This window comes from Python bivittatus, unplaced genomic scaffold (genome assembly GCF_059951505.1).
Source record: "Python bivittatus isolate LINGU-HERP-01145 unplaced genomic scaffold, Pbiv_v1 ctg000790_np1212, whole genome shotgun sequence".
NCBI lineage: Eukaryota > Metazoa > Chordata > Lepidosauria > Squamata > Pythonidae > Python > Python bivittatus.
Genome location: NW_028277110.1, coordinates 3,259,073 through 3,283,007, shown reverse-complemented (window position 1 = coordinate 3,283,007; position 23,935 = coordinate 3,259,073). Strand labels below are relative to the sequence as shown.

At 38.5% G+C, this 23,935-nt stretch overlaps 1 protein-coding gene across 1 annotated transcript in view; it reads right to left on the bottom strand.

Moving 5' to 3' along the window:
* Positions 1 to 23,935, bottom strand: part of ALG13 (ALG13 UDP-N-acetylglucosaminyltransferase subunit) — a 55,339-nt gene that overhangs the window by 15,052 nt on the left and 16,352 nt on the right. The window contains exons 6-20 of the mRNA XM_088129190.1: positions 22,078 to 22,161; positions 21,223 to 21,273; positions 19,004 to 19,050; positions 16,078 to 16,150; positions 14,044 to 14,125; positions 13,696 to 13,876; positions 12,802 to 12,877; positions 11,285 to 11,390; positions 10,466 to 10,530; positions 9,641 to 9,738; positions 8,379 to 8,501; positions 8,206 to 8,225; positions 2,394 to 2,625; positions 1,166 to 1,279; positions 395 to 551 (exon numbers count right to left, since the gene is read on the bottom strand). Of these exons, the coding sequence (XP_087985316.1) occupies positions 395 to 551; positions 1,166 to 1,279; positions 2,394 to 2,625; positions 8,206 to 8,225; positions 8,379 to 8,501; positions 9,641 to 9,738; positions 10,466 to 10,530; positions 11,285 to 11,390; positions 12,802 to 12,877; positions 13,696 to 13,876; positions 14,044 to 14,125; positions 16,078 to 16,150; positions 19,004 to 19,050; positions 21,223 to 21,273; positions 22,078 to 22,161 (1,509 nt within the window). The remainder of the gene's footprint in view (positions 1 to 394; positions 552 to 1,165; positions 1,280 to 2,393; positions 2,626 to 8,205; positions 8,226 to 8,378; positions 8,502 to 9,640; positions 9,739 to 10,465; positions 10,531 to 11,284; positions 11,391 to 12,801; positions 12,878 to 13,695; positions 13,877 to 14,043; positions 14,126 to 16,077; positions 16,151 to 19,003; positions 19,051 to 21,222; positions 21,274 to 22,077; positions 22,162 to 23,935) is intronic.

Here is a 23,935-nt window from a genome sequence, read left to right as displayed (position 1 = left end):
CGCTCCAAGCTAAAAAAGCAACAGACACCAAGACCCCATCTTTCCGCCTACTCTTTTTGACTAACTTTCCTTGAAGCTTTTCTAGTTCTTCCAAACTGTAGTTCCAAGGCAGTAACCAGATCATTCTTCTGAATGTACAGTATGTCTTAGGTACAACCATTTTAGAAAACACATGGAACGTAGGTAGCATTGGACATAATGGATGACAATGATGAAAAATGAAGAGCTCAGCAAGTCCTCAGTCCCTATAACAAAATGCTAATCTGGTCCATCATTTAATGATGAATGCATTTCTATGATCTTTCCTCTTGCAATTCCTCCCCCGCGCCTTGCCGCCTATCTGTAAAGGATTTATTTTGGCATTTTTTCTGTTTAATTCAGCTCGAGGACTTACAGGCAAAGCAGGAAAACTTGTATCGTCCCCTTCTTCAATCTCATAGAAAGTGATCGTTTCTTCTAAACCTTGAGGTTCCTCCCCATTCTCAGGTGAAAATCCATACTGGCACTCTTTATTTACACATTGCATCTGTCTGCGACTTCGGCTGTATGAACTTCCAGAAGGATGAACAAGTTAAAATGTCACGATCACCACCATATATCCTAAGCCTGAGACATTTGGAAGAAAATGCCTACAACTGCAACTATCAATGAACACGAATTGTTGTGCACGATTGTTATCAGACTGTCACTTTTCAATCCCACAATAAGATTCACATAACGTGCACGGGAATCCCGAATCCACAAAGCAACTGCTTAGAATCTAAAATGGCAGCAATTTTTAGCTGCTCTGGAAAAAGTTTTAGTTGGAAACTGTTTAATATTGCTCCCCGGATACAAAAAGGTGCACCCCTGGATCCGAAGAGCTTAGAGGAACTCATGCAACCACAGAAAAGTATTTTACAGGCAGGAACTCACAGGTTCTATCCCAGGCATATAAAGGTCATAATGAAACCTGGCTAAGGAATTTTTTTTTCTTCTGACAACGGTTGGAGAAAGTTAACAGACCAATCATCCAACTCAGTATAAGGCAGTTTCAAAAATTTCTCCCAGCGTTATCTGTTCACCAAGAGAAGATCTGAACACTGAAGTCAGCTGACCCTAGACAGGGAATAACATCGATCGCCTACTGAATTGCATGAAAACAATTATGGTTACAATTACTTACCGTGATCTATACGAGAAGTTATCATAGCTCTGATAACATCTCTTTCCTGGACTAGGATAAAATGCTATTTCTGGCCCGGTCATGTTGTTCCTGTTTATAAATCGGGCAGATCCCCTACATTTCAAAGGATAAAAAAGCAAAGTAACTACGAATTTAGAAGTCTCAAGGTGGACTCTTAACTAGCACCATTCAAGTACCTCTGTCTAGATGTCCGTGAATGAACATGCTGCAAAGGATTTCAGGCACAGCTGTCATTTGGCACTGTGGAAGAGCATGCAAATTGTGCAAGTTCCTGCCTTTCTCTTCCATCCAGCGTGTTACTTTTTAATCACACATGAACTGGACTAAATCTCACTTAAGTAAAAGTCAAGAGCACCCTTGAGTCCATCTTGACTCCTGAGGCCTTGATGGACAACCATCCATATGGTTTTCTTGGCAACAAAGTATTTTTTCATCTTCCCAACATTGTTGGCAGCTCTGAATTTTCCTAGATGGTCTCTTAAGTACCTGAGTTTACCAGACAAATAAAGGTCACCAGGTGCTGCCACTGAGTAGATCATATTAGTTTGGGGGGGGGAGGGAACTAGATCAAATTGCAACTTATTTTGATTACTTCTTTAAATTAAAAGCTCTCCCAGTTTGGAGACAGCATTAATTTACAGAACACAGGTTGGGAAGAAGGTAGTGTATGAACCCAAATTACAAGCAAGTTAGTTGTTGAAACAATGCTAATTATAGTTTAGCAGGCTACCAAATTCCCTCTGCAAATTTCATCACTCTTCCTTTCACTAGTACAAGTAGTCCTTGCTTAACAACGGTAATAGGGACCAGGAACTCCATCGCTAAGTGGGCATGGTCATAAAGCGAGACATCATGTGACCGCAAGGAATGCTGTGATGGCCAGAGTTTTGAGGACAGGCCATAAGTCTACATGTTCAGCACTGTCATAACTTTGGCTGCTGAACAAATGGCTGTTAACTGAGGACTACCTGTACGCCTCAGTTAAAATATTCCTTTTTAACCTGCAAATGAAGTGTGTGGGAATAAAGGCTGCAGAAATCAGGGAGAAGTGATTGAAAGTTCTGTGCAGCTCTGTGGACACCCTATGACACTATTATACCCAAATCAGCACGATGCTTATGGCCAAAATCATGATGAAATCAGCAGTGCAGCGAACTCTGAACTGCCTAATCATGAAACATGCTGGATGGGTTACAAATCTCCTTACCTTGGCATCCCATATCCCCGGCCAGTCCGCTGCGAATTCTGAAAGTGGTAATGCTCGTATGGATTTATATGTCCGTTCTGGGAGCAGTGGACCGAAGGTGATCGATCTGACGTAATGCTGTGCTGCAGTCGGGGAGGCAGGACAGGGTGACCCCTGCTGTACGCCACAGTCATATAGACTTCCTTCCCACGCACTTTCTTGAACAGCTTCTTCCGGGATTTTATATCCATATCTGGGAGGGGAATTAAGAATAGCAGATCAATTGAAGGGTCACCTAGGATTCGCCTACGGCTGGGTCAGCTCTCTTATTTTTGCAACTGGGGGCTTTTTTCTGTTGGCTTGAAATAAAATAGTGCCGTGTGGAGGGAGGGAAGAATTTTAGAACCATCTCAGGAAAAGTTATTATGGGAGGGTAAGAATGCTCAACTTTACCTAAAGCCAGATTTGGAGAATGGGGAGGAAAAGAAGCTGTAGCAGAAGGGCCACAGGTAGGAATCCAAGTAACGCCCAATAGTATGATCAAGTCAATATATAAGTAACATAATCTTGAAAATTTCTTGAGGTCCCCTTATGAGGAATCCTTAAGATATTCTACAGAACGAAACATGAAATAGGCCCTTCCAATGTGCTCTTTTCTGAACAATGAGGTAGGGAAAGTTATAGCAATGCCTACCTTTTTTCCCCATTGCTTTTTTAAAAACTTCATCCAAAGAAAGATGTAAAGTAGGTTTACCACCCAGATTTAACTACCCAGAAATTTTTTAAAAAATGAGAATTTCATCCCTCCTCCACCATGGAATTTCTACTTCCTTGCCATGTCTTCTTTGATCCTTGGGTGGTGGATGAGTAGCTAAACACCTACATGTAAAAAATGTCTTTTATGCAAAGAGGTGTGAAGACAGATCAGCACAAAACAGAATGCACATGGGACCTTACAATTCTCTTCCACTTCATCAACAAGTTTTGTTTTGTTTTTCCACATAATTTTATTAAGAACGTTAAATGAAAATAATGAAAGCCAATACAAAGTACAAAAAATACTAACATAAAAATACTAAAGAAAAAAAAGGGGGGGGTGGAAAAGAAAAAAGAAATGAGAAAAAGAAAAAAAGAAGTAACTTCCCTCTTCATCCCAGGAAGTAAAAACAGTTTTAATAGCTTAGCAGCATCTCTAAATACAACATAATCTCTCTTCTCCCCACAGCTCATCTCTTAAGTGAAAAAACCAAAATCCAAATGCTTTGTCAATCGTTCTTTGTAAGCAAAAGTCCAGTCAGGGCAACCAGATGTAATTATTTCCCTCTTTTAGTCCTGACTGAACAAATAGTGTATTTCTTCTTAGAAATATTTTTTAACTGCTTCAAAGAGAGCCCCAGAGGTAATTTGCTGGTTATCTGTGTTTCAAGGCAAAAATCTTTTAGGACTTCAACAAATTTCTTTTGCATATCCAATAAGCAGAGTTTATCCTTTTGCTTATCAAATGTAATAAAGTCCTTCAAAACCTTAACAGAGCTCTTTTGTATATCCAGTAAGAAAAAATTATCCAGATCAGTTTCCTGGTTTGATATCTGCCTATCTCCTTTAGGGAGTAAGTCATCCATTAGATCCATTTGTGGTAAATTTAAGTCCCCCTTCCAAGTAATTTCACAGACATCCACTGCAACTTGTTTTTGTTCTATAACTTCATTACAACACTATCTTGTCAAGCAATCGATCCATTCTATCAAGAAGCTTGGTAGAGAGATATTCAAAAACTTGCAGTATCGATTTCTGCTCCACATTCTTCATCCTCTAGGTCCCTCTAGTGCCCAACGTTCAAGGTGGTCTTATTGTGAAAAAGCCAAAACAATCGCCATTTTCCCACGAGAAAACTCTTTTAATTAATTCAAAGATATAGTTCTAAATCCCTCTGGCCCCTTACTCTGTTGTTAACTTTCTAACTCCATGTATACTTTCTAAGCTCCATTTATTAGCTTGGAAAAAAGAGGTTACTCAATTATGCAGTATGATGATGTACTGAAAGAGTAAATTTGACAAGATGTTAGCTGTTAAAATAATTCAGGGGAAAAAATATCTAATGAAAAAATATTTAATGAGAGTTATATCTCATTAAAATTTATCCATAAATTTATATCTCCCTTTTGCTACACTGATGTCAAGCCCAGCCCAAGAACGGTAAAACAGTCCAGTTGAGGAAAATTCTTTTATTTGCTTACGTCTTCTAGACAGAATCTTGCCAAACTAAATCTATACTACGGCAACTAGTGGATATAGCCTGGGAGATTCTAGGGAGTGGCTATCATGAAGCTCTTATGCTTCCCACGCTCCCCCTGTGGACTGTGTTGTCTTTTGTCTTTCCCTTCCTGGAATGCACCCCCTCCTTCGTGATAGCCTTGATCTCTCATAATAGTCCAAAAAACCATATTTTCAAAACTTTTAAAATCCAATTAACCCCATTGTCCTCTGAGGAGGAGAAGACTCACCCAATGATTACAGTAAAACCGTGCCAGTCTGAAGGGTCTTGATCTCTCCAGTATACAAAAAATAGTAATAATGAAAAAAATGATTAAGATATGAGGCTCAGTTGAGCTTAATGTTCGTAAGAGGCTGCTTGGCGAATGTGAGCTTGATGAAATCCCAACTCCCAGCCACTCCATTCATAAGCCAATGCATAAAGGCAGTTTCCATGGTCTACTCACAAGGAGCGGCTGTCCATAGTTGCATGGATAATCAAGGATCTCTCCTTCCCCTGGAGAGATTTTGTCAGTCTGAATCCAGCTGCAATTCTCCTCGCAAATGCTGTCCTGCTAACCAGCAGGACATCAGCTTCATGGTGCTCACAGAAAGTCTCCAAGAAGTTTTGTTTTTGACCTGACAGTTCAAAAAGGAACTCCCTTTATTGCCCAAAGTCATGACCACCATTCATTTTCTTACGGAAGTGAGATGGCAGATATATTTTTTTATACTGTTTTACTTGGACCTAGCGTATTTAACACTCCAGAAAATTTTAGCAGCACTTTTTGCCCTTAACAGGGAAGGGGAAAAAAATTGAAATTCAAGTTCCTTTTAGTGAGATATAAATTCATGGATATTTTTTTCCCCTGAATTATTTTAACAGCTAACGTCTTGTCAAACTGTATGCTTCTCAGCACATCATCATACTGCATAATTGAGTAACCTCTTTTTTCCAAACTAATAAAATCCTGAATTCGGTTTTTCTGCCAAAAGATTTAACCATTTGTGGATGCTCATTTTTGCCACGTACAGAAATTTAAAATATGGAGACTATTGTTAACCTTTCCTTTAAAATAAAAAAAGGAAAGAAATACATCTGTGTCTAATGAGTAAAGACAGTAGCTTGATCAGCAGATTTGTAGAGCTTCATTTAAGTTCATCTCATTTTTCAGTTTGGATGATTAAACAGCACAAAATGTTTTTCTGCTCCCAGGTTGGATTCTGAACAGAACACAAATCCACCATCTGTAAGAATTTTGTTTTTCCTCTGACAAAATTCTAAAAGAAATCCAGCCACTATTAAAAGGTAGCTTTTGTTACTCTTTCAAATATTTTTCTCTATGGTATGCATAACCAAGATAGCTGGAAAACTCCTTTTCTTGGTGCAAAATGTATTTATATCAATATAATTTGAAGATTTGGTATAAAAGGGCTTTTACACAATCCAAAGGGGAACAGTAAAAAATAATCCAAGGGGGAACAATAAGAAACGCTTGCTTCCGTTTTATATTATTCTGAGTTCCCATATAATTGATCTGCTGTGCGTATTTTTCCAACAAAATTATCTAAACTACCACACATTAATACCTCTGAATACTGAGAATATCTGCATTTTCTAATAAGAAGAGTTAGTTAATGAACATGACCTATTTAGAGAACTCTTAATGAAAGGTTGAAATATTCCTGGATGTTCTTAGCTGATTACTAAAATGGATGGAGATATACACACACACACACACACACACACACACACACACGAGGAATTGGCATTGGGGTATATTTGCACACAGTATGGGACACTAGCTTTAGTGTAATCAGCTGCATACAAAAAAGTGTCTTGCACAAAGTTTTGACATAAAGATTAACATTATGTAGGCCACTGACCTTCAGTTAATTACATTTGATCAAATTCTACCTGGATATTTCCATTAGGTCTTTGAAGTAAAAATTAGCTTTTACTGTTTCACGTTGTAATTTTTTGAAACATTTCTGATCAAACAAGCAAGGATTGCTTGCGTGTCATGTTGCAAAACACAAATCCGCACCTCTTTTAGCCAGTTCGAGATAACTCTTCAGATGGAAGAATAATTTAATAGATCCGCAGGATGGTAATTAGAGAGAAGCTTTTGCATCTTGGGGGACTGAGACAGTGGGGATCCTCTCAGAAAGGCACAAAAAAGAGAAGAAAAGCTGAGATATTGAGTGAAGTGTCTACTTGTAGAAAAGCAACCATGCACCTTTCATTATCTCTTCAGATATCCACTTTATGAGTACATTTAGAGTTATTAATGATGTACACCTGCAGCAGGATTTGCTGCAGTAGGCCCTTAAATGGTTGTAAACTTTAAATGCGTTTGCTTTTTGGGCTGAGAAAACTTTTCAGTTACATACAGGAAGATCATTTTGATCTTGACACAGATTGAGCCGTGTCTAAAAATGCACTCTTTATAGATTCTTCATAATTTAACACAGGAAAATGTCAGGGACTACATGTGTGCTCACCCAATGAACACTTATGGGGGGGGGGGAGATTGATTTTAATATGCCTTATTTCCTGAATTTTCAACTGTGTCTGTTACAATTCATAGTCAAGAGTTTTATGAATTTATATCATTGCAACTTTCTTGCAGTATTCTATAGCCGTGTTTAGATCAGTTTAACTTTAACTGATTAAATCTGCATTAAGTCTGCATTTGACCAGGGTATCTCCAAATGGGTAAAAAATATTCTTTTAAAGTAATGTATACTTATTAACATCCAACTAAAATTCATCCACTTCTCCATAAGAGTATTTAGTGTTGTACAATTGAAAGATGCTTGAAGAATAATAAAAAGCAGTTTTCATTTTTTTAATTGTGAGGGAGAATTTTTTTAGCCAAACCAAGTGTTTTAAAATAATTAATCCAGGGATCAAGATTGACTTGAGGGAGTATTTACCTTAGTAATTGCTTAAATATGGCAGTAATAGTCCATTGACTACCAAAAAAAAAAAAAACCCACCCCTCTAATAAGTTTGATCTACTGGATCTCATAAGCCCTTTACTGCTGACATCAAAACTGAGGAATCAGCTTATGCTCCAATGCAAGGATTTTTCAAGTGTAAGTTTGCTCCTTGTTGTGAGAAGGTAGTATTTATTAAGAATAATCGAGCGAAAGCTTGTAATCTCAGAATGTGAGGGAGAAGCAGATGCACTCAGCTCCTCTCAACAGTATACCAGCCTGAAGAAATGTTTTCTTCTCAAAGACCTTGGAGACAAACACTGTACAAAGTTCCAACATTTTAATCTTCTTGATCTCAGAGATGTCCTGCCTCTGGTTTGCTTCAAAATGTAATCATTTAGAGATCAAGACTGGATAAGAAATTTGTTTGGGATTCACATTTTGGTCTCTCTTACCCAATTTGCTCTTCTTAAATGTCAACCTGAAGGGTTTTTTTTGTTTTTTTTTTAGACTTTTACTACACATATACTATGCACATACATAGTAAAAGGATTTATAAAACGCTATGTAAAAGAGGAAATGGCACATAAATCACAGGTTTGGGAAGAAATAAGCACAAACATGAATATGAAATTACTTGTCACAATGAATTTTGAACTAATGGAGAAATGAACTGGACAGTGAAGGACGGGAAAATGGGTGACAAATTCATCCCTTGCCAGAAACAAGTTGTTGATTTACTGTAGGAGCACTGTTGCAGGTCGTAAGCTTCTTTACTACTCTACACAGCCATCCCATTACTGTCTTTACTCATGGATGTACCCACCTGATATCTTCTGATAGGTTCCTCCTTTTCTAGCGGAGATCACATTCCAGGCAGGAACTGGAGTGACTTGGGTCACAGGCTTCAAATTTACCAGTGGAACAACATGCCTATATATCACCCCAACCAGAGTTAGTACAACCACAGAAAAAAACCCTCATAACAATATAAAACCTATGACATCTAAGATTGAAGCCTACTGTTCCCCACTTCAATGGCTAGTTGTCCTTAAGAGTCCCACACAAAGATGATCAAGGCTGCACAATGATACTGACCATTAACATAAATTGACTTGTATCACAATTAGAACTTAAATTAGTTGTACCCCTACTTAAGGTTACTCAGGCAAAGTAACTTATACACTAACTTAAATTAAATAGCCTGAAGAAATACCAGAACGGTCTTCATTATATGCAAGGTAATAATGGAAATAGGCCTATTTTCATCAAGTTATCAGAGAACTGGTCTTCATAAGTCAATTTTTCCTGTTATAGTTACTTACAGGTACTATTCTCTTAATAGGTTTTATACTGAGTTGTTTTGTAATACTATAATATGTTGAGTTTCCAGAGAACTCAAAAATGAAGAATCAGGACACATATTAAAGATTAATACATTTATTATCACAAAAGCTTCATGGATCACAAGACATTTGATCCACAAAAACAAATGCAATGAAGATGTTTGTGTTTAAGGTTCCACAAGACTATGACTTACATTTTTAAGTGTCAAGTTTATGCCAGGACACCATTATCATAGGAAAATTAAAGGTTTAATTTTTAACACACCTTCCTCTGGGAAATGAAATTAAAACCTTTTCCATGTTAGAAACTGTTGAACTGAATCCCCCATATCATAAAAGAATTAAACCCAGCGTATCTGAGGAAATGTTATGGAAACCAAGATGTCAGCTTTTGTATACAGGTAGTCCCCAGGTTCAGAACGCCTGATTTAAAGCCAACCCATAGTTAAGAATGGAGCCTACTGTAGCAAAATTCGAGTTAAAGACACAATGACTGGAGTTCATTACACAATACTACTTATACAGTATTATACAATATTATTCCGGCTTACATACAAATTCGACTTAAGGACAGACCCTGGGAACAGAACTCGTTCTTAAACTGGGGACTACCTTGTAGCATTAGTTAACCTGATTTCGAAGTAGCACAGCTAAAATTCTGATATTGATAACTGTTCCAATGAATGCAATGAATACATTCTTGATCAAAGGGAAATAAATACATACTTCTCTGCCAGCTCTTCAATGAAGACAGTTACCATATTATCCTGTCCAACATCCTGTATATGGGCATTGTAGTATTTACCCCCAGCTTCTAGGCGTACCTGAGAAAAATAAGAATCTAACTAAACCCAAAGGGGCTCAGAATAATTAGTACTTGAGTTTTCTACACAGCAGCACTGCCAAAAAGTGAAATTAGCCAGATTCAACTTACAAACTGATGTGTTTCATTCTTGAAAGCAAAACCAGCCTTGACTTAGATCCAACATTACTATTTATAATCTGAAGTTAATTTATATTTTCTGCCCTGGATGATTTGTGAGGCAGTAAATGTAAATCAAAATAATAAGACAGACTAAGGGCCTTTTACTGGTGTCCTTGTTTTCTATAAAGACCGAAGAGACTAAATATATGCTTTTGATACAAGCCAGAACCATTTTAGAAATATCTCTGGAAATAGTGTTATGCACTAACATTATACATAGTGAAAGCAGAAAATATTGCCACCTAGGCAGCCCCAGAAACACTACCTAAAAAATCTAGCACAATTTCCAGGGATAATTCAGAACCCATTTTTAAAGTATAAGGAAGAAGTCATGTGTCCTAACCTCTCAGAGATGCTATTTACCTTTCCCAAGAGGTCAAAAGTGTTGACACCAACTCATTATTACTGGAAGTTTAAACGTATGATTCTTTTGAAATCTCACTGGAACTTGTCACCAGATTCATAACTTAGGGAGAATGAGATCCTAAGAAGATCTCAATTAATGGAGCTCATCTAATTTGGGATAAGCACTGTAAGAACTTACTAAGCGAACATAGAGGACTAACCTGACATTTGTCTCCTAAATAGTACTGTCTTCCAGCAAACACCAAGTAATCTGTTTTTTGAAGTTCTACAAAGGGAGATCAAAAGAAAACTTAAGCTATTTATCAAGCATTCATGGATACTAATCTGATGCTAGAATACTTTGCTTGGGAAAAAAATATTGTGTAATTGGCTTATTTTTCTGATATTCCTGGCAAAGACATTATGCACGCCCAATGAACATTATGTCTATATAGCCTTCTCCAATGCAGAAGTCTTCAAATGCTTCCGAGGGATGCATGTCCAACAATCTGGGAGCAGTAAATGAGAAGGCTGAACAGATGGTCCTCGTTTAGTGACAACTGGCACCAGCAACCTGGCTGTTAAGCGAAGCAGTCACTAAGTGAAACCACAACTCTGATTTGACTTCAGCTTTCCTTTGCTTTATAAACCTACAAAGGTCATAAATGCAAGGATTGGTTATAAAGTTACTTTTTCATCACCGTTGTAACTGAACGGTTGCTAAATGAGGTTGTACAACAAATAGAGGAGTTAATATAGACAGGGTGAAGCAATTCATACATTACCTTGAACTTCATAATTAAAGCTTTTAAGCTTCATTCCCAATTAGCTCGTTAGCTGTATTTTATGACTGTTGTTACCCACAGCAAATTCTTAACATGAAAATGTCATGTGTGTGCACTGGGAATTCAGCTGCTAGGCCAGTGTTGTCCAGCCTTTTGGACACAACACCTGCTAGTTATTTGCTTTACTTCGGCCATCAACTGCAAAGGTACGGAACACATTTTTCACATGCAAAACAAACCATACACACGGACTACCTTTTCTGCTGTCCAGCCAAACATCGAACTCTATGTTCCGATAGATCTCAGGATCCAAGGCTTTCAATACTTTGTAGGGGAAGGGCATCTTTGGGTTTTCTGGAGGCTACAAAGTTGAAGGGGAACAAATTAAAAAAAGCTGCTGGCTACAACTCCACTCGACCTGCCAACTCTAGAGGAAATGCTGAAACCTTCCTACCAGCTTATACTTTGCACCCACTAGAAATGCCCACACAAGAACATGTGAAGTTCAATTTGCATGTGGCAATTAGCAGATAGATATCAAATAGTACAGTAATGACAGTGGAATAAAAAACTTTAACCACAATTAGGCATTTTAATGCTTAACTAATCTCTGAGGCTGGGAGACAAACTAATTAATTTCTTTTATTTAAAATGATTTATAGCTTGCTCCAATCCTGATGGACTTCTGGAGATGAAGCGAAAGGCGTTCCTCTCCCCTTGGGATTCTGTTTATACCTAGATAGCCAAGAACCACCAAATAACAAAAAAGGACATAATTCAAGCCCAGAGTACTGTGTGAGAAGTGTTTTAAGATGAATGTTGAACAGCCCTATGCTCAGCTATGCTCAGCATTAACCATAGGTACAGGGTTTATACATGAGTTCCACACAAGACAATACAGCAAACCACATCTGGCCATAGTTGGGTAGCCCCTCTCCCATTTTTTTTATGAGTGGCCACTTTGCACTCATTTTCCACTGAGAAGAAAAATATCCTGTGCATGGTGACCTAATTGAGATCAGAGCCCCTCTTCCAAAAATAAGCCCCCACACCAGGCACTGACAGGAAATCGTAAAATAAGAGTTTTACAGAAAAATAACTTCTTGTTCCTGCTCCTGGATCCTGCCTCGTTTTCCTGAAGGACTGTTTAATCATAAGATTGCCTAAACCCAAAATAATGGCTAACAGCAGAGAAATTGATCCCAAGCTGAACCCTTGTCTGGGTTTGGATAAACTACATTGTGGGCTTGTATCATCTGTATTCTGCATGGTGCAAAGCCATATTGTAGTTTATCCAAATAAGGACAACTAAAAGCAATTTAATGGAGAATGGTAAAAAGCTAGAGAAAGAATCCGTAATTATTTGTTACACCAAAAGGAGGATGGGGTTGAAAAAAAGACATACACAGAAAGGGGGGGAATACGACAGAGGAGACGCTGCTTTAAAAAATATCTTTAAACAACAGGAAAGACTTAAGAACAGAATGTTTAAATGTCACATTTAGGTAGCACAGCTCAAGAAAACCAGCAGTACGTTAATGACACCTTAAGTATAGTTTTCCAAGATGTTATTTTCTCCAGCCCTTGTATCTGCCATCCCTGAAGCAGAATTTAAATCTTTTAGACATCTAAGTCTTTAACCGCAGCAGCGCAATATCAGAAGAAGATGCAAAGTTAAAGGAAGAAGAGGTGAGGCCATGAAATTGCGCTTCCTGCTACATATGGGAGGGATGTTTGGGCACGTGGGATCTCCTTGTCCGAAAAAGTCAAACCTTTGCTTCGTCTGTGCCTTGTTTGCATTTTTCCTCCGCTGGGTTGGCCGAATCAAAGCTTTCCCAGTCTTCCAATCTAAACAATTAAAGACACACAGGATCAAAAGAAGCGCATCGTCCCTATCGCTGTCCAGTGCTGAAACAGAAGCAGGAAAGCCACACAGCAGCATTTTGGTGCCACCCAGCGTCGAACTATCTGGAAAGCATCTTCCTGGTCACAATCTGCATTTAGAATTTGACCTACAAAAATAACTAACAGCAGCAGCTTTGCAATCCCGATGGAAGCGTTTCCATCTGTGAGAGACTGCAGGGAGACTGGGAAAGGAAGGGAAAGTAGCCATGAACAATCAAGAGACAGAAGGCAAGTCAGTTGCCAGCTTATCTCATGAACAGCGGTTCAGCCCAGGTGGTGAGCGACCTGGGAAGAAACATTTCAGATCCTTCAGAGACTCCACCTGAACCAGGCTGGGAAATGTCTCTTCCAGGTTCTAAGATTCTTGTAACTACCCTAAGACTAGCATTCAAGATACCATCCAGGAGTCTGGGTAGTTCTGGCTTTCTTAATCTTGGTTGGGTGGGTTGGGCTTGACACCACCCCATGTATCTATACACATTCCCTACAGCAGCCTTCTCCAGTCCAGCGCCCTCTGAATTTGTTAAGGAGCAGCTTCCAGAATTCACAGGCAAAATGAGTTTTGGCCAACTACTTCAGAAGACTGCTGAATTGGGACAGCCAGTTGGGCTAAAGGTAGCTAAGTGTTGCACGCACACAAACCTTCGTATTAATGAGTTTTCACACATTAGACCCCAGGGGTTAAGATGCGCTGGAACACCACCATCTAATGGATAACTCTAATGAGACATATGACTAACACTTCAGTTTTCAAAGGGTACCTCTTTTCTGGAGAGTTTCTGGATGCCCTTTCAGGAAGGCAATCAAAATTTGCATCTTCACTCCCAACAGATGCACTGTTTCTGTTTTTCTTAGCCCCATTTCGAAACATCTCAACGGCAGTTCTCAATTCTTCTTCATCCACATTGAAGACGTTTTTGTACAGAATCTCATACAGGACAGCTAGGGCAATAAAGGATTGCATCTTTACAAATTGTTTACAAGCTGGAGCAACACTTCTAAAAATAGGGGACTTGCGGTACCTAAGACATACGTCTTTAACAAGACAGATCTATTAGTGTGCTATTTAAAACAGAGTGGTGGGATAGAAGAGGCGATGTTTTATTTACCCTGGCAGATCGCAGCGTTTGCTTGAAATTGTTTGGTATACACAGAATCATAATGACCATTACTGGAACAACACAGTAGAATCTGAAAGACAAAATCTTACCTTAAATGTAATTCTGGAAATCTGAAAACGTGTGTATTTTTGCTCACAGTCCCCCACACCATCCAGAAGAACAGTCATACTGCTTCCCCCATTTATAGGAGTTAAACGTCATTCAAACATTAAATGTAAAAACAATTTACATACAAGTAAAAAGAGTGGTTTTTAGGTTATGTCTACACATAAAAGAAAAGCATATTGTATGATAGTTCTTATGAGATTGTTTTACAAAGTAGGTTTTGCAAACGTTATTTTGTGTGTGTCGTAAATTTATTTGTATGACTGTAAACATACCCAGCTACATATTACAAAGAGAGAGCTGTCCAATTAATCAGGATACTATTAATCTATTAAATCTTTCTAAAAGCCCTACTCTACTCATTTGTGAATGGTGAGGCTATGGTATTAAGGAGATAGCATATTCTTAATATACATACACCCTGTGATGAACTTAAGATGCTACACAAGATCCTGTTTCTACTATACTGATCTTGTAATACACATACACATAAAATTAAAGGGATGAAATATACTTAACGCTTCCACTGTAAATGTGAAGCTGTGAAATGATGAATCATATAAAGGTTTTACAGATGCCAGCAGACAGTGCAGCAAATAAAGTTATTAGACTAGCATCAGACTGTGTCCAGGCCAAAAGATCAGCTTGAGAATACTGGCTGTTGAATTTCTACAGTTAATAATTTTGAAATAAGGATTCTAGTTGGCAATAAGGCTGCCATGAAGCACTCAACACTCAGAAATTACGCGTTTAAGCCTTGCACATCTACAGAGTAACTGATAAATCTTCAGAGAAATCCATTCTCTGCAAAGTTTTTCATTAAGAGGTGTTAAGAATGAAGAACAAGGAGGTTTCATGAAGGGAGGCCCTGTTTTTCTACTGCTGCCATGCTACATATTAGCATGCATACACACACACACACACACACACACACACACTTATTTCATCATTCAGCCAGTACATCCAATGGGTCCATGGCAAAGCTGCCAAAAGGAGCCAGCTGTTCAGCTCAGTGTTATGCTAATTAGAGCTTTCTTTTAAAAGGTGCACAACTTGTCAAGATTATGGAAAATTTAAACTGGATTAGGGGCAATGGGGGGAAAGCACACTTAGCATTTTTATCAACTCAGGTGCTAACAGCAGAGTCTTCAAAATACATATCGCCCTTCAGGTTTTAATGAAATAAGAACCAATGCTTTTCAAATTGAGGCCTTTTTATAGGAACTGGACAAACTTCTTTAGACCAACTATCTAGCCAGATAAGCTATACCATAATGGATGTATCTTAGAACATGGTTTGTGGAAAAATTAAGATCTTCTTCTGTAGGCCCTAGATCAGGAACCAACAAACCCTTGCCACCAAATCTTTCTAGTTTTTATTATATTTAGAAGTTATAGTTTGCAGGGGAAGCAGTGAAGTTGATCTTACCTGTATCACGAGCAGAGTGCTTTGGGAGATAACAGATTCATTATATCATCTATCCAAGTACTTGTATGGGTAAAACAGAGCAAGAAACTACAGCAGAAGTGTTGGACTAATATTCAAACAACCTCACTGCAACACTATTGGGCAATCTTTTCTCTCATCAATTTTCCTATGATGTATAAACTGTGGACCACTTTATTCTCAAAAAATTATATCAAGTGCACAGTGCATACTTTTTTCCCTGAACTGTTTATAGCACGAGAGTTCCTGAAATGTCTCCCTCAAGTATGTTTCAAGCGTTTCAGGAGGAGTCAAAAAATAACAAAATGTTTTACACTCCACAAATGGCTGAAGCAGCAGGCTTGCACTTGGAACAGGACAATTCAGATTTTGCACTCCAGGAGGTTAGAAACAACGTTTTGCACATCGCCCAACACACAGAATGGTACTTTCAGTTTGGATCTTTCTCTCTCATAGGTCAGCTCACTTACCTTTTCTTCAAAGCCATTATCAGTAGCGTAAGAAGCAGGTTTTCCAGGGTGCCGATAAAGAATGAAGTCTCGGCTAAATGATTAACAGAGGTAAGAGACAGAAAAAAAAAAAAACAGCTCATCTTTCTTGGAAGTGTATGACTAGTCAGACCTTCAAGGCAAGCCAGGTCAGGAAATAGGCCCCACAACTGTGGCTGAAGCTTTGCTTTACTGAGCCAGTGTTTCCCAACCCCTGCAACTTTGAAATGTGTGGACTTCAGCTCCCAGAATTCCCCAGCTAGCACGGAACCTATGAGAATATAATATATTACTGTATGGAGTCAAGTGTCTATCATACTTTTCCACCCTACTTCTTTCCTAACATGTTGAACTGCAAACTCTTGTCAAAAGTCAGTTGGAGACCATCAGGTAGGGAAAGCAATTTTACATTATTTCTGAAGGTTTGTATTAGAACAATATGTGTAATGGTATGTGGGAAAGACCTTGGGAGACAGGGCCAAGAGATGCTGCCAAGGGAATGGTCAGATAAGAGGGAACACAGCCCACAGCTGTATAATGGGATGAGAAAGAGGCTCACGCCTCCTTAACTTCTCGGGCTGTAAAGAAGACAGCAGGAGATTTGTACTTTCAAACTTGCAAGATTCTGTTAATGTAGCCTTACAATAAAGTAGAATTAGCTCATCTGGTCATGTTTCCTGTCTGGTCTACCTGGCAAGGCTGACAATATGTGTAATTCCAGCTTTAGAGGAATCTTAGAATAGTACTGATTTCAGAGGAGTAAAGGGTTATTCTGTTCAGTGTCAACAAAGTGACCACTCATGTAGGCTGACCAAGATGAAAAACGGATTGCCTTCCGGGAAGAAGTAGTAAACCACTCCTGTCCACTATGTGCTTGTTTTATTTATCTGTTAGATTTGTAACCTGCCTTTCATCCAGGGGATAAAGATAACATATCTAAAGCTCCCTCCTCTAATTATTCCCTACAACACCTATCATGGAAATATTTTGGGCTGAGAGAGAATGACTGGCCCCAAATTCCCCAAAATGTTGTGCCTAACAGTAGAGTTGGAGCCAGGTCTCCCCAGTACCAGTCCAACACCTTAGCTACTACACCACCCTTGGTCTCCACCATGAGATTCTCCTAAGAGCCAGTTTCAGTCTTATACAGCAAGGATTGCTAGACATGGTCGAAATACTCCATATTAGCTTGAAAAGACCAATGGCATTTAAAGCTAGAGAGTTTCTGTTATGTATTTCCTACAACAGAAAGGGCAACGTCAAGGAAGCCCTTCCTTTTTTTGGAACTTACTCTACTGCTGATTACTAAGGTCTCTTCCAGTTTACAATAAAGTATAAAACAAAACTAAATCCATCTTTGGCCTCTCCAAATATCAAAGTGAGATTCAGAAAAGGAAAAACAAATAAAGGAACAGAAAAATATAAAGTACTGCCTATTTATTCTTTGGAAATCTAGGTATTTTAGACACCCCACAAAACATTTTGCGATGCGCATGCTACCATTTTCATTGAGCAACCTCAAGAGGCCAATACAAAAGTTCATTTCCGTTGTTCTGAACTTACATTTTAAAACTTACACATAGTCAGCCGTAATTTCATTTCTTTCTATGAGTATTGCGGACGACAAACAGCCCATCCTGCAACCGCTGGTTTCAAAATAAAGAACCTCTCTCTTTCCTACATACTGCTGTAGTTCTTTGAGGAGGTACGTTTTTTCCTTATGTTTAAATAAAATCTAGACAGCATGCAATCTAATGTTTGAAGTACAGCCAAGTTGAATTCAGAGATTTACCCTATCCATAATTACTTCTAAGAGTCCTAAAAGTGTAAGGAAGGAGGAATGATTGGATAAAACTGGAGGACGTAAGGAATAGCAAAGCAAAAACAAAATCAGGTGATTCTATTGCTGGTGGTCTCATCCTGTGCACCCTGATCTTTGAGTGAGCGCAGCCAATGAAAAAGAGGTTCCTCATCTCTGATACAGAGCAAGGATAATTTCAAACATATCTTGGTGGTTCACTGAGCAAGCAAAATGACTGACGCAGAGTAGACCATGAAAAAAGACCCTCCCCCTACACACTACTGTAGTACTTCAGTGAGTTATGTTCATGCAACTTCCAGATATGTGCAATTCTCTCCCCGACATGTGCAATTCTCTCCCCCCCCTTTTGTTTTTCAAAACAAGACAGTCACTGAAATTCCAGCCTTCATTTGTCCATTGACACAGCTGGTAGAGCTTCCCAACAGTCCTACTTCTGGTAGCTTTTTTGCTAAAAAGCGCACACTCCTTGCAAATCGCAGGTAGCTGTACGCATTTTACCCATCGGAGATGAAGAAGCTGGAACCCATTTTTAGCAGCAAAGCCATCAGGGAAGGACAAAAGCACGGGAAGCTCTTCCACCACCCTCTCTTCCAACTCCGTATTTTTTCTTTGTTCTTAAATTCCTGCTGTGATAAAACGTTTCAACGGCTTTAATTGATAGCTAAATGACTACAAAAGCCCTAGAAGATGCTTGTATTAGTTAGCTTTTAGTTTATAATTTTAGATAATGGGTTTTATGATATTTCACCATACACTGCGTTGAGAAAGCTTATTTTAAAAGGCAGCACGTAAAACAGAGAAACAGATAAAGGAAAATGATACAGTACTGCTTTTAAGCCGGATCCCATAAATTCTTGTTAAAGCCAACAGTTTAGTAATTACCAAATAGATTTATGGCCTATTCCACATTGCTTCAGATAATTTTTATAACTGCTAAGAGCTGTAAGTAGTGGAAACACTCTAATGCCTGTAAATGAATGATGAATACTTTCTTGGGTCATTTGTGTTTATCAAGTTACAAGATGTGTATTTTATCTAAATCATACGAAGAGATCAAGTCCTGACATTAGAAAATGTAATACTTACTTATAGATCAGTGAGAAGGCAGTGATTTCTAGCTGCCCAGCACTTTCCTGTTTAACAGAAGGGAAATGAATTGACCACTTTGCAACAGAACAATTTTGCAGTGACTCCAACGTAAGCCCTCGCCTACTGCCCGATCGTGTTAATGACATAAGTCTTAATGTCCACATTAGATTACCATAATGCACTCAACAGAGCGCTCTCCTTGAAGACCATTCAGAAAACTGAAACTAGTCCCAAATATGACAGCTACATACTTGGACCAAATTAGACAATCCAGCATTGGTTACATTACTTGTCTCCAAGCCTTGTTGCCTATATGAAATCAGATTGGCCCCAACCCTACTGATCTTTTGTAATGCCATAAGGACATGGCTTTGCCCACCACTTGGGCAGCTACATTGAACGTTGTTGCCCGTTTTTATACTTCGGCTGCAGATAATGTCGTATGGCTTTTTAATATGGTTCAACATGCTTTCTATAGGTTTTTATATTACATTCTGTCTTTTGTACGGCTTTTAACTAGTGTAAACCACCCAGAGATGGGTGGCTGTATATATTGAAATAATACATTTGGACCACATTATCTGAACAATAGCCTATACCTATAAACCTGGCCAAGCATTAATTCCTGCTCCATCAAGGAATTGGTCATACTAGCAATAAAGGACCAAGTTTTCCCACTTTTGGAGCTCCCACCACTGACAATCAGGAATTTGTCGAAGACATTTAGTTATTTTAATACCTGACCAATCTGTGGCTATTGCTCTATGAATGTGCATGCTTAACTGTACTAAACTTTTTTTTCATGTTTTTGATAAGCATATAAAGCTGGCTTAAGCAGGCAGAACATCATAAAATGTGGGTTACAAATATTTTAAATAGATAAATGAAATGCATCAACCAGTAAGTGACCTGAAGGAGCAAGACACTTTAAAGCTTCAGAACTGTACCCCGTGTTTCTTGTCTACATTTCCTAAGTTTGAGGTTTTTCTGGTATGCTGGACAAGCTAGGAAACCTGGTTATGCTAGGCAAAGGAATTTTCCTGATTTGTTTTAGATGTCATTTCAAAGGGGGAAAAAATGGTGAAAACCTCATGGAAGAAGTATGATGGAAGGAGTATGACGTTGAGAGACTGCCAAGAGATAGGTCAGTCCTGTTTTATATTGAATAGGCCTCTTCAGGATTCTGCAGGTTCCTTGTTAAATCACAGGGAAGACTTTAGGAAGAACTTTGTTTCAAGAGAAACTTCATTCACCTTCACCAAAGAGTTCTCCACGTGAGAAATTGTTTGACTAGTTGTTCTTCCCCTGAGAAATCTGGAGCTGTCACCTACTCAATTTCTCTGCCCACAAATTAGAACATTTATTCCAGGAACATCAATACCATCCCAACTCATCTAGAAGACATCAAACTCAAGAAAGTAGCTTATTTGGACCACTGATATCCTACATTTCAACAGAGATAATGAATACCACATTGTATATAAGTAAAATCACCAGAAAACTTTCAAACAATCCTAAAGACAAACTATAATATAAACATAACACAGGTTAGATTAAAGCTGAACATAGTAGTAATTTTATCACTGGAAGGAACTATGGAAGATATCTTCACAAGTTACAGTATTCTCAATCACATATTCAAAAACTCCCTTGAGTCTTTGGAAAAAGGGCAGAATATAAGAATTTTTATGAAGTGAATTGAAATATACTACTTTCTTAAGGAGCAATGGTCATCTAGAATGCAAAAGAAAGGGGTACATTATAGCATCAATGTATTAACAATGTTTCTTTAATGAGGATAATCTTATAACTCAACAGAAATAGTTAAGTCAGTGTCAGCTTCCATATTCTTGTAAGGAAAAGGACAAGTCCAACATGCTTGGTGAAAAAGAGAGACCTGAATTTCACTTTTCAAGATACCGTTACTATTTTCCAAGAGTAGCCTGCAAACAGTTTTCCCCAAATAAGACACCTGCATATGTCAGACAACACATCCCAGCATTCTTAGCTAGTAAAGCAAATTTAACCCATCTGGGAAGTGCCAGATTGGGAAAAACTGATCTATAACATAGGTTGGCCAGTGAACAAAACTGAATTTAAATGCTAGTTGTTTAGGAAAAACCCTACAGATAGCTTCTTTTATTTTACACTGCTTAAAACTTTCAGGGGCTTCTGTTCTGATGGGTCTTTAGCATATTTGCCAAAATCTCTCTTACCTTGGGGTCTCCAAGTCGTTCCAAGTATTTCTCAAATGAACCTTCCACGTACTTAATTTTAAAAAGAGAAAAAATGAATTTAACTAGTGATTCTGCCTTATCCTAAATTCAGAGTAAAACTTAACTCATGTTTAGACCACTGATCTGGAAAAGCCACCACTGACTCAACCTTTTACATATTTACAGTACATAATTAACTGCCCCAAACTGTATCTCATGAACCTATTTATGATTTCATATTCAAACTTCACAGCAAATACATCACCAGATGTTGCACTAGGTAAAGTAGGACAGCTGTGCTAGCCTATACTGGGACTAGATCAGGGCCCACAGCACCTTCTCCAAGTAACAAATGTTATTAAAAGGCATACATTTTTGCAAGCTGCAGCCCTCTTCATCAGATGCACAGAGTGGCTAGCTATTTTATGCACCTGATGATAGGAGCTGCAGCTCATAAGAACTTATGCTTTTTAATAACATTTGTTACTTGGAGAAGGTGCTAGAGACTGATTTTTGCCACCTAAGCTAATACAACTTTCCCCCTACAACTGATACAACTCAGTAAATCAAAGTGTTTTGATTTGAAGATTTGACCTATGTGTGTGCCTCTACTAATATCTGAAACACTTTTAAATCCATTTGCAATCATACCGAAATGATTTGGCATAATCATAATTATTAAACTTGTACGCGGTCTGACTCAACAACTCTGAGCAGTTCATAAGAAAGAAATCGCTATGAAATAAAAACCATGATTCAATTCAATTCCCCATTTAAATCCCTTGTTTCAAAATTAAAAATTTACAAATTAAGTGTTGGATAGGTTTATACATACATGCTTAAAAACATACTCACAGACTCAAAATTCAACTGATTTTTCCTCATGAAGGAAACACAAGCATTTCTGACTGCCATATGATGAATCTGACAGGCATAAACCTAAAAAAGTAGATATTCCTTCTAAGTAACTGCCCAGTCACTTTTTGTGAGATGGGTGTATCTAAATTTGAAATATAAATAAATTAAAACTTTAAAACAGTGTGAACCACTTATATTTTCTTGAAGCAGAGTAGAGCTATGTGCAAGTTACATATTTATTCTGAATCACCAGAGTTATTCATGCTTAATAACATAAGAAAATCCTTCAAATCAAGTAACTAAGTCTGGAATGTCATTAATGTGTTTCCTTGTCTTAAAAGCACTGAAATACACAGGAACAAAGATTAAGAATAGCGTGATTCTTTGGCTTGATAGCAAATTCATCCAAACCTACCAGTTCAGATCTTGCACAGAAGTTACATTCATTCAACAAATAGTTTTGGGTCACCTCCAGCCAAAATAGGCAGATCCACTCAGCTATTTCAAACTGGTGAGACAGTGGGTCAAGTATCTTTGATACTCCGTAGTATTCCCTAAATGGCTTACGTCAGAACATCTGTAAGTCTTCCCTGAGAATCATTCCATCTCAAAATAGTCAATGGGGCTCCAAGGGAAAAAAAGGCTACAAGCCGTGAGCTACCAAGCACGTGTTCAACCAGAGTTTTTACTTTCAAGTGTTGAATGTTTGTTTTTAAATATGTTGCCTTTCAGTCCAGGCCAAACCCCAAGGACACCATACTTACCCATAGCTAAGATCTAAAATAACCCAGAACAAGAGAAAACTGCTATTACAAACTCTGCCTGCGTGTGCATGACATGATCAACTTAAGCATGATTTACTTAACTGCAGCAAAGCAGATGTAAAATATACTAAGTCTGGCACTAACCTGTCCTAACTTGGGAGTTTTAGGCCCAACATATCAGGAGGGCACCAGGTTGGGAAAGATACCTCCCTGGTCCCCTCCATGTGTTTGGACTTAACTCCCAAAATCCCCCAGCCAGCACGGCCATTTGCTGAGAATCTGGAGAGATGAGTTCAAATATCTGGAGGTGTCAAGACTTAGAAAAGCTGTATTACATAAACTACCAAATACTCTATTATTACTTGGGTAAAGTAATACTCAGAACAGGAGACTTTTCACCCTGTTATTCTTCATTTAAATTCTACCAGGTGAAAAAGACAACATAAAAAATGCCCTCCAGCTGAGCTCTCTAGTCCTGGTGATTTCAGGACACAGGCCTTTTCAGAGCAACCATACAGGAGTGGTTTGCTACTGCATCTTCCAGGTGGTGTTCTGGACTTCCCAGGCTAGTCTACAGCCCCGCTATCCCCTCCTGGTCCCCATCCAAGTACTAACCAGGCTTAACCCTGCTTAACTACTGGGCCCAACAAAATTGGTTGATGTTAAGTACAGCAGCAAGGTGGTTTATATTTTGAATGTCATGAACCGGCTTTATGCTTTGATCATATCCCACATAAAGAGTGATTGAGTCCATACACTGCCAAACCCTGTTTTAACCATGGCAGACTGGTAAACCACTATTTAGCAGTAAACTAGGACTACAGATGAAGATAGCTGGCTTCCCAAAATACAGGAAGTCCAAGCCAAACTTTACAGTTTAACACAATGAATGAACCAAACCTGCTCCAAAACTGTTTCACCTGTCTTGTGTTAAGCAAATTTACAGTATACTTATCTCTAAGAGAAGAGAATCTCTGTAGCTCAGGGTTGGACTGTGGAGTCCTTGGTGTGCTCTGAGCTTGGTGGCTGGCTTGCAGTCCTGCAAGCCAGCCACCAAGCTCAGAGCACACCAAGGACTCCACATATTTGCA